General features: G+C 37.8%; 2 protein-coding genes across 3 annotated transcripts in view; one reads left to right on the top strand and one right to left on the bottom strand.

The window, feature by feature from the left end:
• The window catches only part of NADK2 (NAD kinase 2, mitochondrial), a 46,268-nt gene that overhangs the window by 10,605 nt on the left and 16,954 nt on the right, over nucleotides 1-18,709 (top strand). For both annotated transcript variants that reach the window (XM_022599254.3, XM_022599260.3), the window contains exons 2-6: nucleotides 5,048-5,136; nucleotides 6,044-6,132; nucleotides 7,209-7,290; nucleotides 12,569-12,652; nucleotides 14,460-14,596. In XM_022599254.3, the coding sequence (XP_022454962.2) occupies nucleotides 5,048-5,136; nucleotides 6,044-6,132; nucleotides 7,209-7,290; nucleotides 12,569-12,652; nucleotides 14,460-14,596 (481 nt within the window). The remainder of the gene's footprint in view (nucleotides 1-5,047; nucleotides 5,137-6,043; nucleotides 6,133-7,208; nucleotides 7,291-12,568; nucleotides 12,653-14,459; nucleotides 14,597-18,709) is intronic.
• Nucleotides 248-18,709, bottom strand: part of SKP2 (S-phase kinase associated protein 2) — a 73,728-nt gene continuing 55,266 nt past the window's right edge. The window contains exon 10 of the mRNA XM_089908762.1: nucleotides 248-17,582. Coding sequence (XP_089764888.1) covers nucleotides 17,543-17,582 — 40 coding nt within the window. The 3' untranslated portion in view covers nucleotides 248-17,542. The remainder of the gene's footprint in view (nucleotides 17,583-18,709) is intronic.

Here is an 18,709-nt window from a genome sequence, read left to right as displayed (position 1 = left end):
AGGACAACACTATTTTAAGTCTTAACCTGGGCTTCCCTGGTGGCGCAGCGGTTGAGAGTCCACCTGCTGAAGCAGGGGACACGGGTTCGTGCCCCGGTCCGGGAAGATCCCACATGCCGCGGAGCGGCTGGGCCCTTGAGCCATGGCCGCTGAGCCTGCGTGTCCGGAGCCTGTGCTCCGCAATGGGAGAGGCCACAACAGTGAGAGGCCCGCGTACCGCAAAAAAAAAAAAAAAAAAAAGTCTTAACCCATTATTCATAAACAAGATTGGGAAGGTAGGTATCAAAATATTAACACTAATTATCCCAAGGTAATAAGATTATATGTAGTTTAAACTTTTCATGACTGTATCTTCCATGTTGTGTTGTTTTTACAACCTTTTTAAAAAGAAAAATACATATTATTAAAATACTATCTAAAATTGGTTTTACTTTATAATTCAGTAAGTAATGATTTAAAACAAAAGAATATAAGATTGTATTTTGGACAGGTACTTGAAAAACAGATTTTGTATCATAAAGAGGCAAGGCGTAAGGGAATTTGGAAAAGGAAAGAAAATAACATGCTTTTTTTTTCTTCCAGTTTTATTGAGATGTAATTAATACACAGCACTGAATAAGTTTAAGGTGTACAGCATTAATGATTTGACATACATACATCATGAAATGATTATCACAATAAGTTTAGTGAACATCTGTCATCTCATATAGACATAAAATTAAGGAAATAGAAAATTTTTTTTTCTTGTGATGAGACCTCTTAGGATTTGCTCTCTTAACAACTTTCATATATAACATAGAGCAGTGCTAATTATAATTACCATGTTGTCCATTACATCTCTAATACTTATTTATCTTAAAACTTTGTACATTTTGACTGCCTTCATCCAACTCCACGTCCCTCCATCCCCTGCTTCTAGTAACCACAAATCTTACCTCTTTTTCTATGAGTGAGTTTGTTTTTGAAGTATAATTGATCTACAATGCTATGTTAGTTCCTGTTACAGAACACAGTGATTGGTATTTCTGTACATTTCAAAATGATCACCACGTGATCATTTCATACCTGTGACCCATTTATTTTGCAACTGTAAGTTTGTACCTCTTAATCTCCCTCACCTATTCTTTCCTTTCCCCACCCCCTACCCTCTGGCAATCACCTGTTTGTTCTCTATCTATAACTGTTTCTGTTTTGTTATGTTCTTTTTTTTTTTTTTGATACCGCATATAAGTAAAATATAGTATTTGTCTTTCTCTGTCTGACTTAATTGGCTTAGCATAATAATACCCTCTAGGTTCATCCATGCTGTCGCAAATGGCAAGATTTCATTCTTTTTTTTTCAAGGCTGGGTAGTATTCCATTGTGTATATATAGGCAGCATAGATATGGGTCTTGTTTTTGTATCCATTCAGCCACTAGTCCACATTTAAAACAATTATGGATAGGTGTGTACTTACTGCCATTTTGTTAATTTGGGGGGGTTGTTCTGTAGTTCTTTTTTATTCTTTTCCTTTGTGATTTGATGACTATCTTTAGTATTATCTTTGGATTCCTTTCTGTTTTGTTCATGTGAATCTATTGTTGATTTTTGGTTTGTGTTTACTGTGAGGTTTATATCTTGCAATCTGTATATACATGTGACTGTTTTAAGTTCCTGATCTCTTAAGTTCAAACTCATTTTTGCTCCTTCCTCTCATGTTTACTGTTGGGCATCATGTTTTACATCGTTTTGCATATCTCTTACCTACTTATTGTGGATATAGATGATTTTACTATTTTTGTCTTTTAACCTTTTTACTAGCTTTGTACGTGGTTGATTTACTACTTATACTGTATATTTGCTTTTACCAATGAGCTTTTTCCTTTTGTAATTTTCATATTTCTAGTTGTGGCCTTTTTTTTCCCCTCTGCTTTGAGAAGTCCCTTTAACATTTGTTGTAAAACTTAGAGGTGCTGGATTCTTTTAGCTTTTGCTTGTCTGTAAAACTTTTGATCTCTCCATCAAATCTGAATGAAAGCCCTCCTGTGTAGAGTATTTTTGGTTGTGGGTTTTCCCTTTCTTAACTTTAAATATATCATGCCACTCCCTTCTGGCCCACAGAGTATCTGCTGAAAAGTCAGCTGATAGCCTTATGGGAGTTCCCTTGTTCGTAACTTGTTGTTTTTCCTCTGCTGCTTTTAATATTCCCTCTTTATCTTTAATTTTTTCCATTTTAATTACTGTGTGTCTTGGTGTGGTCCTCTTTGGGTTAATCCTGTTTGGGACTCTGTGCTTCCTGGACCCGGATGTCTATCCTTTCCCATGTTAGGGAAGTTTTTAGCTGTTATGTCTACAAATATGTTCTCTGCCCCTTTCTCTCTCTTTTCTTTCTGGGACCCCTATAATGTGAATGTTAGTATGCTTGATGTTGTCCCAGAGGTCTCTTAAACTATCCTCATTTCTTTTTATTTCTTTTTTCTCTTTTTCTGTTCAGCTTCAGTGATTTCCACTACTATATCTTTCATCTTTCTGATCCATTCCTTTATGTCATCTAATTTAATGTTGATTCCTTCTAGTGTATTTTTCATTTCAGTTATTGTGTTCTTCTCTGTTCGGTTCATCTTTATATTTTCTAACTCTTTGTTAAAAACTTCTGACTTCTCACCCTTTTCATTTCATCTTCTCCAGAGTTCTTTGAACAACTTTATCATTACCTTGATCTCTTTATCAGGTTTAGATTGCCTATCTCCACTTCACTTAGTTCTTCTGGGGTTTTATCTTGTTCATTAATTCGGTACATATTCCTCTGTTGCTTCGTTGTTCCTAATTTGCTGTTTTTATTTCTATGTATTTGGTAGGTTGGTTATGTTTTTCCAACCTGGGAGAAGCAGCCTTTTATAGGAGATGTCCTTTGCATGCCAGCAGCACACTCTGCTCTGGTCACCAGACTTGTGTGCTCTAGGGGTGCCCCCTGTGTGGGCTGTATGGGCCCTCCTGTGATGGGCTGACTACTGTGGGTGGTCTGGAAGGCGTGGCTTGGTCCCGGGTCTGGTTGGTTGTCAGGCCCTGCCTTGCGTGGTGGCTGCCAGCTGCTGTTGGGTGGGGCTGGGTCATGAGGCTGCTGGCTGTGGGGCCCTGGGGCTCCTTGCGTTGGTGGGCAGAGCTGGGTTCTGGAGTAGGTGGTTGCGGGGCCAAGGGCCCCGGGTCTAGTCTTGGCCTGCCGATGGGTAGGGCTGGTTCTTGACATGACTGTCTATGGGGTCGGGGGTGTCTCAAAGCTGGTGGGAGGGGCCGGATCCTGTGGCAGTTGGTTGAGAGGCCCAAGGTGCCCCAGAGCTGGTGTTGGCCCACTGGTGGGTGGGGCTGGGGTCAAGAGGATCCCCAGGCTGGTGCCTTCCCACTGGTGGGTGAGGCCAGGTCCTGGGGTTAGTGCCATCACACTGGTGGATGCAGGCGGTCCTGGAGTCTCTGGCTGCAGGGCCCTGGAGGTCTTGGAGTCGGTATTTCAGCCCACCGGTGGCCAGGGCCAGGGCCCAGGGGGTCCTGGGGCTGGTGCCTACCCACTGGTGGGTGAGGCTGGCCCCCAGACTGTTGCAGGCCCACTGGTGGGCAGAGCCAGGTCCTGGGGTCTCTGATTGCAGGGCCCCGGGGGTCCCAGGGCTAGTGTGAGTGTACTGGTGTGTGAGCTGGGTCTTGGGCCCTCTGGTGGACAGGGCTGGGTCCTGGGATATCTGTGGCCTTGGGGTCTTAAGGCAGCAGACCTGTGGGTTCACATCCTGGCAGTAAAAAGCTAGAAGGAGGATTCCAAAATGGTGCTTGCCGTCGCCAGCATTCTCGTGGTAGAACGAGCTTCCCAAAATGACTGTTACCAGTGTCTGTGTCCCCAGGGTGAGCTCTAGTTGCCTCTTGTCTCTTCAGGAGCCTCTCCAGGATCAGCAGATGGGTCTGGCCGAGGCTTTTTTCAAATTACTGCTTCTGCCCTGGGTCCTGGAGCGTGTGAGATTTTGTGTGTGCCCTTTAGGAGTGGAGTCTCTATTCCCCAAAGCCCCGGCTCTCCTGGCCTTCAAAGCCAAATGTTCTGGGGACTTGTCTTCCCAATGCAGAGCCACTGGGCTGCGGAGCCAGTGTGGGGCTCCGACCCCTTGCTCCTTGGGAGGAACCTCTGCAATTGTAAATTATTTCCCCCCGTTTGTGGGTTGCCCACCCAGGGGTATGGGTATTGACTATACTGCATCTCCGAACCTCTTACCTGTCTTGTTGTGGTTCTCTTTTATATCTTCAGTTGTAGGTGATCTTTTCTGCTAGTCTTCTGGTTTTTTGCTTGAATAGTTTCTCTGTAAGTAAGTCGTTTTGTAAGTAATTTTGTTGTATGCTGAAAATAACATGCTTTTTAATTCTAGCATTCACTCTAGTGGACATATTTCCTACTTGATGATTAAATGGATGTTTCTAAACTTCTCTCTCAACATTTTACTTTACGGATTATTCAGAAGACATATACCTTAAAAGAATATTAATGATAAGATAGTGACATTATAAAGTATTCTAAATGACTAGGAAAAATAATCCTTGAAGGCTATATGTCTTTATATCTAAAAGTTATCCATTCTCAAGCAGCTAACAAGCCCTTTGTTTGGATTGTGTAAATTCCAAAGAGTTCATAAATCTGAATACAAGAGAGCTGAAAATCCAAGTAGAACAAAGGTCATCTAACTGCCTTCTAGAATATTAGTTCATCTTTGGTCTTCAGTAGCCATATGCAGTATGTTAAAAATCCATTTAGGGAAAAAAAGCACTCAAGCTGTAAAACATGAGATTTTTGAGATCCCGTTGACCACATGATTCAGGAAACTTACTGCTGTGTTTGGTATTAAAACCAAGTTATGATTTTCTGGAACCAGACTTTATAATTAAGTTTATACTTGTAGGTTTCACATATAGTCATTAAAATGTATCTTCCCCCCAAAAAAAACAAAACCCATTCTGCTTTATATAGGGCTTTTTAAAGAAATATAATACGTAATATATATTATGTAATAAGGCAAAACTTGTTTTATTTTGATATAGCTTGCATTGAAAGGCTCTAGCTACAGTGGACTGCTTGAACGACATCATATTCACACCCAAAATGTAGAGCACATTCTTGATAGTTTACGGTAAGTCTGTGGGATCAGGTCTTGAGTGGGACTTTCAATTTTTATTTTTACTAGCAGCTAATACTTAGATTTTTAGTAAAGATGGCCATTATAGAATCATTTTAAGAAAATTATATCATGGCTAATGGACCTGATGTTATAGTGTTTTTAAGGAAATTTTTATTGTACTCTGAAAACTTCACAGATTTTCAGTTATTATTTGGTCTGCCCAAGAAGTGCCTTTTCTACAAAGAGTTAATTTTGTACACAGCAGGCTTCAACTGTAGTGCAGTGTTTTATTTCTTAAACAGAATAGTGGATTATGTAGGTGTTCATTATAATAGTCTTTGAATGTCTAAAAGTTACAAGTACAGAAACTTCAGTTAATTAGGGGCTAAATGAGTCAGCAAATAAGTTTCTGTGTATGCAAGAGAATCAGTGTGAGAACACGCAAATCAGAAAGTATTTTAGTCACTTTCAGTGTCTGGCACTCAATATTCGTTGAATTTAAAATAACAGCTATTCACTTTGGTAATTAAAAAAATTGTCTCTCGAGGTGTTAGTCTTCTGGGCCGTTTTGTATTCATGAATTTTAGCATCAGAAAGAGTAGAGAAAAGGAAATGCAATTCTAATTAATCAATATTGCTATTCGTCAAGGGCTTTAAGAGATGTTTTTAAAGCACATGGCGATTTGGGATAGTCAGTTTATACATATGCTTCCAATTATTAAATGCTTCCAATTAATAGTTAATTGGTTGTTGTGGTTAAGTGAAAATGAAGCTGACCTTACAAAGCTAAACATAAATTTGTTTATAAAACAAACTTGTTTATTTATTTTAAATCTCTATTGTAATAATCTGCCTCTCAAAAAACATACTCCTTTATGTTACTGGAAATTTTATACACGCTTTACTTTTTTTATCTTAGGAATGAGGGGATTGAGGTTCGTCTCGTAAAGAGGAGAGAATATGATGAAGAAACTGTTCGATGGGCAGATGCTGTCATAGCTGCAGGAGGTAATAGTTTTGCAGAGGTAAAGGTGATGGAATATGGAAATGCTCTTTAATAATCATATTGCCAAATACCCTGTGGTCTAGCTGTGATGAAGCTTTCAGAGTCCTACCATAAGACGAATTTTTGGATTTTTAGGATCAGGTTTTAAAAGACGTGCTTCATACAACATTTTACTTTTCTAGTGAACGATGTTACTGTAAGGTTCTGTGCATGTATTTCTGTGTGTGTATTTAACTTTAAGTATGATTCAAAGGATTATTTATAACTATTTTGGTTAAGTTATGCCAGTCTTTAAAAAAAAGTTGAGTTTAAGAGTTTAATGAGGGCTTCCCTGGTGGCGCAGTGGTTGAGAGTCCACCTGCCGATGCAGGGGACACGGGTTTGTGCCCTGGTCCGGGAAGATCCCACATGCCGCGGAGCCTGCGCGTCTGGAGCCTGTGCGTCTGGAGCCTGTGCTCCGCGACGGGAGAGGCCACAACAGTGAGAGGCCCGCGTACCGCAAAAAAAAAAAAAAAAAAAAGAGTTTAATGAGATTAGATAAATTCCATCCCTCTTTGGCCCCAGTATACTTACACTTACACTTGTTTTTTCCTGAGCTTTATTATTATGTTAGTGACTGTTTTCTATAAACCTTTACATTGTTTTTGGAGAGAAAAATCCAAATCTGGACACTTTTGTTGGATGTATCCTCATCAAAATAATTTATGAATTGGGACTGATGTTATGCGAGAGAGAAAGAGGATTGGTTAATAGAAATGATAGAGTTAGAATAGCGGTTCTCAGCTGGAGGCTACTGCTGGCATCCAGTGGGTGGCCAGGGATACTGCTCGCCACCCTACAAAGTTCAGGACAGCCCTCACAACAAAGAATTATTTGGCCTGAAGTGTTCATCTTGCCACTGTTGAGAAATTCTGGATTAGAGTGGGAGAGATAATACAGAGGGATAGTGGGTAGAAAGGAGTAGACTGTGGCAGCCAACAGGATGGGGTGCGGGTGGGATTATTGAAAGAACTAGTGTTCAAAGTGTTGTTTAAAAACTAGTTTTGTAACAAGTCTGGTTATGTCTTATGTCCTTTAGGTGATGGCACAATGCTTTTGGCAGCAAGTAAAGTCTTGGACAGACTTAAACCAGTTATTGGAGTAAACACTGACCCAGAACGGTAAGGAAAAACTTTTTTGTGCTTTGCTTTGCATAGTACCTGTTTATGATAAATCTTAAATTTGGAAGCTCCTTATCCTATTGGTACAGGGTGTTTACTGTGGTGCATGCTGTGTAAGTGGAAACATCACCGTTGCTGGCTATCATGAATGTTAGAACCATGTTCCAAAATCATTTCAGTGATGAAATTTAGGCATGTAGAATTGACCTCTACCTTTAGTAGATTTCTCTTCTTTGTCGTTATTTTCAAGGACATAGCTCTCTTTTTTAGCTTAGGCATGAGAAATATATACACATTTCGCTGGCGTTGGTGGTAGAAAATTATGATATGGGATGGACAAGTTCTCACATTTGACTTCCCAGGTAGTTTGGGAGTAATATCTGTGGGAGGATAGACTTGAGCCCTTGACCCAGGTGAGTACTGGTGACTTTGGTGTTGCTGAAGATGGATGAGTTAATTATGTTCCATCTTATACCCTTCCTTCTGGCTCTCATCTACATTCCTGAATATGCCTCCACTGATTTCCTGGGTGACTTCGTTGACTTAATATGTAGACCAAACCCTATTATCACTTTTTTTTCCTTTCCTTAGCTTCACTGACATTTATCCTCATTCTGTTCCAGCCACCCACAGCCATGATCATACTTGGACTTTGTCATCACCTAGAATTTCCCCACCTCTCAAATCACTCTGACCATAGCCGCCTACCTTAATAGCAGTCCTACTTCCTCAATTCTAGTAAATCTGCCCTTTGACTTTCAGTGTGTTTATCCCCTCTATTTTTTTTCCTTAATTCTCCCTTACTTCATTCGCTTTCCTGACAAATTTCTTAAATATTTTGTACCATTATCTTTCTGCTCAATCATGGATGAGTCTTTTCTACTCCACTCTGTACTGTCTCCAGAATAACTGATTAACATCTGTCATTTTAACTTAGATGCTGCTGACTCCAGAATCTGTATATCCAACACTGATCTTGCTTCTACTCTTACCTTATAGTCTCTTCTCCCCACTGCAGCCACAGTGATTGTTTTATAAAAGTTTGATATATTCTGTGACCTCTGCTCAAAGTCTTACTGTGGTTCCCCATCTAACTCAGAATAAAATCTAATTTTTACTATGACTGGGGTGACCAACTCATCCTCATCCTGGTTTTCTTGGGACTTGCTCAGTTTAGCACCGGAAGTCCTATGTCCTGGGAAAATTGTCAGTCTCAGGCAAACTGGGACAGTTGATCCCCTTCACTGTGACATTCAAGACTCTACATTATCTGCCCCCTGACTGTTCTGTGTCCTTATGTCCTATTATTTTCCCTTTCTTCATGCTATTCTAGCCATACTGGCCTCCACTTGCATGTATCCGGTGGCATTAAAAATGTAACATGTCTACAGATGAACTTATCTCCTTCCCCCCACCCATACTTGATAAATGAAATCATAATGGGTGCTGAAGCTGTGATGACCCATCCCTCACCGCCTTCCCTCACTCCCTTCGTTGTATTGGTCTAGGGATTTAGTTCTAAGTTTTAGGGATCTTACCTTTGAGTCCATCTCTTGCCCTCCTCACTGTATTTAAACATAGCTTTATAGTTTGTGGTTTAAATTACTGTAGTAACTTCCAGTCTTGCTCTTTCCAACCCATTCTTTATACTTTGCCTTAATGGTCTTTCTAAAGTACAAATTTGATTGTATCCACTCCTTAATTAAAGTCTTTCAGGGTTTCCTTATGACCTTCAGGTTATATTGCAAATTCCGTAGCATAATATATATGATCTTTCACCATCTGTTGCCTATCTGCTTTTCTAGTTTCATCTACCCTCATTTACCTGTAGGCACTATACATTCTTCAGCTTAAAAAAAAAGACTGATGCCTCTCTAGGAATATTCTAGGATCCTTCCTAAAGTCTGTTCTTTGGGGGTTTTTGTTTTTGTTGTTTGTTTTTTTTTTTTTTGCGCTACGCGGGCCTGTCACTGCCGTGGCCTCTCCTGTTGCGGAGCACAGGCTCCAGACGTGCAGGCTCAGCGGCCATGGCTCACGGGCCCAGCCACTCGGCGGCATGTGGGATCTTCCCAGACCGGGGCACAAACCCGTGTCCGCTGCATCGGCAGGCGGACTCTCAACTGCTGTGCCACCAGGGAAGCCCTGGGGTTTTTATTAATTGTATTTTTTTCGCAGTTTTATTGAGATATAATTGACATACAGCACTGTATAAGTTTAAGGTGTACAGCATAATGACTTGACTTACACGTGTTGTGAAATGATTACCACAATAAGTTTAGTTAACATCTGTCAACTCATATAGCTGAAAAAAAAAAAGGAGGGGAAAGTTTTTTTCCTTATGATAAGAACTCTTAGGATCTACTCTTTTAATAACTTTCAAATATACCGTACACCAGTGTTAACGATAGCCATCATGTGGTACATTACATCCCCAGTACTTATCTTATAGATGGAACTTTATACCTTTTGACCACATTCATTCAGTCCCCTCTCCCCTAACCTCTGAAGGTTGTTCTTAAGTGCAGTGTAATGTATGAGCATCCTAACGTCATGATTGAAGGCTCACATATGGGAGTTTTTGCTCTGGTGAGGAGCTTTGTTGATATCAAGAAAGAGTTTGAAAGAGTAAGTGAAAGAGTTCTCCAGATGTCCATGTGCTTTTCATGCCTTTGTTTGTGCTTTTGCCTAGAGTGCCCTTACGACACTTACTCAACTGTGTAGTTCTTTTTCATTCAAGACTGGTACCTCTCCTGGGCTCTGACTATGATTCCTTGTACGGAGAGCACTTACCTCTTCCTATTATTTTCTGCTTGATTGTCTCTTCCATTAGACTATAAATTCCTTGAGTATAGGACTTAATTTCTCTATTGCTAGCATTTTAATTGCCTTTAGTATTCGTGCACGTGTATTTTAGAACTTTGCAATGACATATTTTTACATCATTAAAGTAGGAGATTCTTTAGTGATCATATTTTATACAGTTTGTTGAAATATATTTTCCTTTAAAAGCTGGCTTAATACTCATTAGCCTGTGGGGATTTTGAAACTGGTAAGCAACAGGTGTTGCTTCTCTAATTTCTGCCTAAAATGATGTGTTCTAGAAGTCCTCTGGTTTTTCTTTTTGCCTCCAGGCAGAAATGTATTAAACCCCTGGTTTGTTCCATAATTCAGGTTGCCTGAATTCTTTTTCTTAAGCACAGAGGTGTCTCACAATCCTTAAATAAGCCCAGAAGTCAATGTTCAACTTAAGTTTCTTCTTTTCTGTAGTAGTTGTCAAATGCAGCATAACAGATCATCCCAAAACTTAGAGGCTTAAAACAATAATAATCATTTATTATCTCTCATGGTTTCTGTGTGTCAGGAATCCAGGAAGAGCTTGGCCAGGTGGTTTTACCTTGGGATCTCTCATGAGGTTATAGTCAGATGTCAGCTGGGGCTGCAGGCATCCGAAGGTTTGACTTGGGTTGGAGGATCTACTTCTAAGATGGCTCACTTGTGGACTCATCTAAATTAAATATACAATTTCGGTTTTCTCTTTTGTATTCTGTACTCACTCTGCTGACCCCTGTAAATAATTATGACATTTAAATGCTTAATGATCAAAATGGGATAGAAGGCATGTGATAGCCAACCTCCAAGATAGCCTCCTAGTATTTACACCTTTATGTGGTTCCCTTCCCACTTCTGTATTCAATCAGGGCCGGCCTGTGGGACCAATAGAATATGGAATAACAGTGTGTGAATTCGAAGGCTAGGTCATAAGTGGTATTGCAACTTCTGCATTGGTCTCTTGGATTGCTCATTCTGGAGTAAGTTGGCCACAGTGATGTGAGGATACCAGAGCCGCCCTGTGGGGAGGCTCACATGGAGAGAGACTTGAGGCCTCTTGCCAACAGCCAGCACCAGTGAGTGAGCCACAATGAAAGTGAATCCTCCAGCTCAGGTCTAGATTCTTCTCTCTAGAGTGTTTTGGACCTGCAGTTGACCTCCATAAGTATTCTATCAAATGTTGATTATCTTTTATAATCTTAGCACTGTAGAGAAGTATTGCAGTAAATATAAAAATTTAGTCCCCTGCCTAAGTTTCTTAACCACAGTGTTGACCCTCTCAGATAAATTGATTAGTCACAACTTTGTAAAAGCCTTTTTTTCTGCTCTTCACGTTTATGTTAATTTACAGTTATTATTAAGGGTTTGTTTTGCCAGGCCTACTCTCAACCTTTCCTTCAAGATTGCAGCATCATATAAATGATGATGATTGAACTTTCTGGACACCTTTCCTCACGTTAGGTGCCATATCCTCTCATCTTCCTGTATCAACCTATAGGCAATCTTAACACTTTGTAATTTGCAATTTAAAAAAAAATTTATCTTCCACATAAAGCTGTTAACTCCTTGAAGGAGCTCATCCGTATATATATATATATATATATATATACATAAATAAATAAAAATTAAAAAAAAATATATATACACATATATATATGTGTATATATTTATTTATTTATTTTTATTTATTTATTTTTTTGCGGTATGTGGGCCTCTCACTGTTGTGGCCTCTCCCGTTTTGGAGCACAGGCTCCGGACGCGCAGGCTCAGCGGCCATGGCTCACCGGCCCAGCCGCTCCGCAGCATGTGGGATCTTCCCGGACTCGGGCACGAACCCATGTCCCCTGCATCGCCAGGCGGACTCTCAACCACTGCACCACCAGGGAAGCCCCTTTATATATTTTTTGAACAAATGAAGGGTTACATTAGATTAAGCTGTGAGTTCTCTTTTGGTTAAAAGAACATCTTAAATGACATTTAAAAGGGATTTATGGTTCAAAAAACTTTCACGTAAATAGTTTGATTCCTCATAATAGCCTTTTAGATTGGTGGTTTTACGGCCCTTTTAGAGATGAGGAAGCTGATGCTAAAGTGACTTGCCCAAAGTTATAGTTAAATGATTTAAAGGTAAGATGCAAACACCACTATACCATTAGATAATTTTACAGGGAAGTCAATCAGTGGCAAATTCGCTTTTATTTTTAGTTTTACTGTAATGTGGAAACTTAAGTTGCATTATGGCATTAAACCTGGATTTAAAGTACTATTTCTATTTGGTCTTTTTTTTTTGTTCTTGTTGAAAGTATAGACAATTTGTGGCAAAATGAATTATAGAAGTAGGAATTCAAAAAATTTCATATCTGATTTTTGTAGTTTAGTGATACCTTTTGAATTAAGTACTTTTTTTTCTTCTTCCCTTTACACCACGCAAATTCCTTTTAAAATAAAGGTCTGAGGGTCATTTATGTCTTCCTGTTCGATACACGCATTCCTTCCCAGAAGCCTTACAGAAGCTCTACCGTGGTGAGTTCAGGTAGGAATTTCTTATTATTGCTCTATCATTATCTTACTAAAATATTATTATTATTATTATATAATTATATTATTAATGTGTGCCATTAAAAATGCTGTTAAACAGAACAAATTAGATAATATTTGGATTAGTCCATAGATGTAACAGTAGCCATAAAAAATAATACATTAGCTGAGTCACAACCACATCTAACTTCCTTTCTTCCAGCCTGACTTGAGCTGTATGGAGAAACCCTGCCAAGTGCCACTTGGCCTGTAATGTAATTGCAAGTAGAGGTTTTTCTCCTTCAGTGAGATAGAGGCCATGTCTCTACTTTAACCTCGTTACACGTTTTTAGCAGTTTGGTAGAAAGATGATTAAAACTGTTGGTGAAAAATTAAATGTTCAAATTCTCTGAGATTTTATATTTTTTATCCTCATCTTCTCCCATCCAGAATGACTGAGGGTTAGATTTACTCTAACCATGCTGAGATTCCTGGTATCTCTGCCTTACATGTTAAGTATTTCTTAAGCAGTGGAGATGTTTTTTCATATTTCTTTCACTTAATTTGTTCAGTGGTCAGACTGCCCTGAAAAGAGAAGGGTGGAAGGAGGAGCTGAGTTGAGGTTGGCCGATTAATTAGAGCCAAGTTGGACTACTTTCTTTCCCTGACTTAGCCTAGATTTTATAGTTTGAGAAAACTTTTTTTCTCTAGGTATTTGTGAAATTGCATTAAATCTTCTTGACTTCTGGAATCATTTTTTTTAAATTTATTTATTTATCTTTGGCTGTGTTGGGTCTTCATTGCTGCGCACGGGCTTTCTCTAGTTGCAGCGAGCGGGGGCTACTCTGCGTTGTGGTGCGCGGGCTTCTCATTGCGGTGGCTTCTCTTGTTGCGGAGCACCGGCTCTAGGCATGTGGGCTTCAGTAGTTGTGGCACACGGGCTCAGTAGTTGTGACACGCGGGCTCTAGAGTGCAGGCTCAGTAGTTGCAGCGCACAGGCTTAGTTGCTCCGTGGCATGAGGAATATTCCTGGACCAGGGCTCGAACCCATGTCCCCTGCATTGGCAGGCGGATTCGTAACCACTGCACCACCAGGGAAGTCCCTGGAATCATTTTTTTTAGTAACGATTCCAGTTTCTAGTCATTTCAGAAATTTAGCACCTTCACAAATGACTAATATACTCCAAGTAGGAGTATATTTTTGTATACTTACCTAGTAGAATCTGTCCCATTGGCTTTTTTCATATGTTAGTTTTTGATTTTGACATTAAACCTGATTCTTTTTTTCTTCACTTTTATACCAAAATGTCATTTAAGTTTTAGGTTTAATCTTAAGTGTTATAATATTTGTTATTGATCTCTTATTGTAAAAAACAGAAAAACAATATTACAGAATTTTAGGGAAGGGATTTTTATCTAATCTAAATTTTTATCTAATCTAATCTAAACCTTAACATAATAGTGTTTTAATTTCAGAATGCTTTCTTTTTTATATATGTGTTATACCATGAGCAAAACACAGCTATTAGCTAAGTATATAGGATTTAATGAATACTTGATAAAGAGTTGGACTTTAATTCAAGTTATTTGGAAGGTTTTATACAAGTACATTAGATATTTCCATTATAATAGAAAAGAGAAATAAACGTCTAAATCTGTCTTTGATCAGGAACCTGTGGGTTTTAGGTGTTTCTAGTATAATAAGTTCATGGAATAACTAGTTTTTTATTATGAATTTTTTAATTTTGAGAAATTATAATGTCTAATCCTTTGTTTAATTTATTCTATTTTAATATAATTTGCTTTTCCTTCACTCTTCTAAGATGGTTGTGGAGGCAGCGAATCAGGTTATACCTTGAAGGGACTGGCATCAACCCTGTTCCTGTGGACCTTCACGAACAGCAGCTAAGTTTGAATCAGCATAGTAGAGCCTTCAACATTGAGAGAGTTCATGATGAAAGTAGGTAGATTGGGAATTAAGTGTGTTTGGGGCAATATATAATTTATAGTTCCTTTGATCTCTAATTTCTAGAAGTAATAATTTATAATTAACTTATTTGGGGATTTCAGTGCCACTGACAACACTTAAGGAAGTGCAATGAACTACTTGAGTTGTAAAATTTATTATGATTAGATTCTGAAATAACAAATATAGCATATTTCCATGTGAAACTTTTTCTAGAGTGGGTTTGAAAACTCATTGATTAGGGAAGGACTATAAAATGTCCAGGAGGATAGTTGATATTTAGGGAAAGATTCTTGGCCTTAATCTTTGAAATGTCAGAAAGGAAAAAGAAAGTGGTAGAAAGAAAATGAACTAATCTGTGAAAGATTTCATAATAATTATACATTTATATACTTAACATTTAATTATATTTACCATGGTTCTAGTTATTGATTAGGATCTTTTTGTTAGGAAATTTTCGCATCCCAGCTTTAAGATTTGCATTTCAAATACTTGTGTAAGATGCTAAGAGAATATTAGCATAAGCTGATACGCAGGTTTTTTGTTGTGTTAAGATGAATGCTCAGTTTTGAGCTAATTTGTGGATTATAATTTAGCAATATTTTCCCACTTTTTCCAGTAACTGTAAGACTTTTATGGTGCGAGAAGATCCCAAGAGATATCCTAAATGTCTGTGGACTGTATAAAAGGATATTTTTTCCTCCTGCATGTCATTTCTTGGCTAAACTTATCAGCAAAAGCTATCTTTACATATCTGCTTTCTGTCTTTGTTTCTGTCTTGTCATGGTATCTTGATGTTTACTTATGTTTATTTTTTTTCAGAGTTTTTCATGGTGATTTATAGCTTTATAGGGTAACATGTTCCTAAACTGAGTTAATGCCGTGTTTTAAAGATGCTTCTTCCCTGGGAAAAAAAAATCATTTGATTTTTAGAAAGTTTTTAAGTAATTATTTTAAAAAAATCTAGACATCTAGCATATGATTTCTTATCATTTTTGAAAGATTGCAGTAAATATTAAGATTAAAAATTTTTTAAAGATATTAAAATCTTAGCTAGAAATTTTACTTTATACCTCACGAAAAGAAGTTATTGCTGTCTCCAAAAGATGTTCAGGATTTGTTTTTTTTTCACCAACAGCATTATAGGAAAGATGTAGCTTGGTATTTAAACATTCATTGCTCAGATTCCTATCTCAGGTTCACTGTTTTTAGTTTATAAGCTAAATTAATATATATGAAACAAAATTACACATAAACTTAGTAATATTCAGGATGTTCCTATCTCATTAGTGTTAGTTCTAGAAAAAGAACAGAAAATGTTCAAAATAAAAAATATATATATAAGAAAATTTCTCAAAACTTAGGCACCAGTTTTTGAATGTAAGGACCCACAAAGTACTTAATATAGTCAGTGGTAAGAGGTCCCACACCAAGGTATGTCAGAATACTAGGGATAAAGCAAACCTCTTGCAAGCTTCCAGAAAGGAAGTGATGGTGGTGTTGATGGTGATTGTGGTTGGAACAGGTTTTTTGATATATAAAGAATCTGGAATCACAGTAGTTTCAGATTTCTCAATAATAACCCTGGAAATTACTTATATTAATTACTAATATTGTTATTAGCAATTATATAACATTTACAATGTCTAGGCACTATTTTAGTGGGCTTGTTAGAGGGTTTTTTGGGGGGTTTTTTGATAAAAGAGCTTTATTTTCTGAGAAAAATTTAGAAGGATTTCAAGGATAATCTCATATTTGCTATTTAAATTCTCTTCAAGTTGGCAGGGAACATTTTCTAGGAAGCTGCCATTTGGGATTTTTGAATATAGGAGTAGGTTTGAGATTATAAATATACCACCATGTTTGATCCCTGATCGCTTTCTAATTTAGAACAAAAGATTACAGAGAAAAACAATCCTAGTTTTTTTTTTTTAAACTTCAGCTTACAAAAGGGATGATTTAACTTTTAAGCAAATAAAATTTTCTATCTAGTGTTATCTATCCTTAACTAGGTTATATTTGTATACAAGTTAATGACGAAGAGTTCATTTTTATTACCTTTATAACTTCAAGGGAAGGTAGGGTTGATTTATTAGTTATTTTTTAAAAAAACTTTTAATCACATAAACTAGTAACTTTCTTATTTGAAAGCCTGGTTGTATTAATTTGGATAAGTGAATTGATTTGATGAACAATCCCATAATCTCAGTGGCTTAACATACTGAAGGTTTATTTAGAGCTCAGCTCAGTGTCCAAGGGGTGTTCAGGCAACCTCTGAACAATGGCTCTTACCATCTTCTAAGGCCTCTGAGTCTTCTGTTGGGTCCTGTGTAGCTTGTGGGGAGAAGAAGACAGTGAGAGCATGGAGGATCCTTAGGGAAGTTTTAGGAGCCAGGCCTTTTCACTACTTTTGCTCATATTCTATTGGCCATTACTAGTCCCATAGGTATACCCAATGTGAGTAGACCTGGAAGCATAGTCTAACAGTCTGACAGGGTGAGGGAATTGCACAGGGTTGCAGTCTCTGTCACTAGTATAACAATTCTATACTTAAAAATACAAATTAATAATTAATTTTGTAATGCATTCTCTTGGATAGAAAATTGTTAATTGGTATTGAGTCCATCTTATCATGTCCTGTTGAAGCAAGTTGTAAATGAACAGTTCATGATTAGATAATGTTTGGTAGTCAATCAGCATGAAAGAAAATATAAGCAGAATTAAGATGATTAATGAGACTCGAAGCAATTTTACGTTTTCTCTTCCTTCTTTGATAAAAGATTTCAAGTGAAATTCAGCAAGCACACATAATAAAAGTGCAATACAGAAAGGAAAATTAGGATGAGAAAAACGGGTCTAGAGGTTAAAAAGTCAAGACCATATAAAATAAAAATATATGGTTACAGTTTGATGGTGAGATTTCAGATTTATTAGTAATATTTAGTGAGTACTTACTGTTAGTTGAGCATTTGCAGAAAATCTGTGGGGAGATGTAAAACATTCCATTAGTGATTTACCCTATGCAAAGAAAAATAATTTAAACAATAAATTTTAACCTTTTACATCGGTAAAACTTGTCAGATGTGAAAATGTGAATATATCTAATACCAAATTAAGAGTTTCAAGAGTTAGGTTTTGCAGTCTGAAGTACAATCAAATTCGATTAAACACAGCAAATTTTCTATATACCTTTTTGTGTCACATTCTTTCTACTATATTAATGAGATTTAGCTGATAATGTTAACCCATTACATAATTTAGTCAAATAAGTTTTAAAAGGTTCCTTGGTATTGTAACAACAGCTTATAATCGAAAGAATAGTTGGGCCACTTTAGGCAGTTATAATCCAAAAGATATGAGATACATGTAATTAATATTCAATAAACATAAATAGGCTACAAGTCAGAGGAAAATAATAGATTGGTGGTTGTGTTGGTGAAAAGTTTTATTAGTGTATTAAGTGTCTAATGTGTATTAGATATCTATACACATTACCCTGAAACATAGAATCTTAAAATGTAACAAATTACCCCAGAATTGAGCATCTTAAAACAAAATATTTATGATTTCACAGAGATTGTGAAGGTCAAGAATCCAAGAGTGGCTTAGCTTGTTAGTTTGAGTTTAGGGTCTCTCAGGAGGTGACAGTCAAGCTGTTGGCCGGGACAGCAGTATCTGAAGACAGGACTGTACTGGAAGATATGCGTCACAACTCATCACATGGCTGTTAGCTTCAGTTCCTCACTATGTTGGCTTCTCCATTGGACTGCTTATGAAATATCTTCCCCCAGAGCAAGTGATCTGAGAGAGAGAGTGACCAAGGTAGAAGCCAGGGTGTCTTTTTTAACCAAATCTCAGAAGTGACGTACCGTCACTTCTGCCATACGTTGGTCACATAGACTAATCCTGGTGTGATGTGAGAGGGAGAGTTGTACAAGAATGTGAATACCAGGAGGCAGGAATCACTGGAGACCATCTTAGAGGCTAGCTGCTGCCACAGCTGAGGTGGACTTTTAAGCTTTGACTAAGGAAAAAGATGTGGAGGAGACAGAAAAGGGAACTTGTTCCATAGTGCTTGCCCACCAGGAGATACTTGGGTGCAATGAA

The sequence above is a fragment of the Delphinapterus leucas genome, chromosome 3 (genome assembly GCF_059928025.1).
Source record: "Delphinapterus leucas isolate spDelLeu-1000000601 "Yukka" chromosome 3, BTC_Dleu_Yukka2, whole genome shotgun sequence".
In the NCBI taxonomy this organism is placed as follows: Eukaryota; Metazoa; Chordata; class Mammalia; order Artiodactyla; family Monodontidae; genus Delphinapterus; species Delphinapterus leucas.
This window is presented reverse-complemented; position numbering and strand designations above follow the sequence as displayed.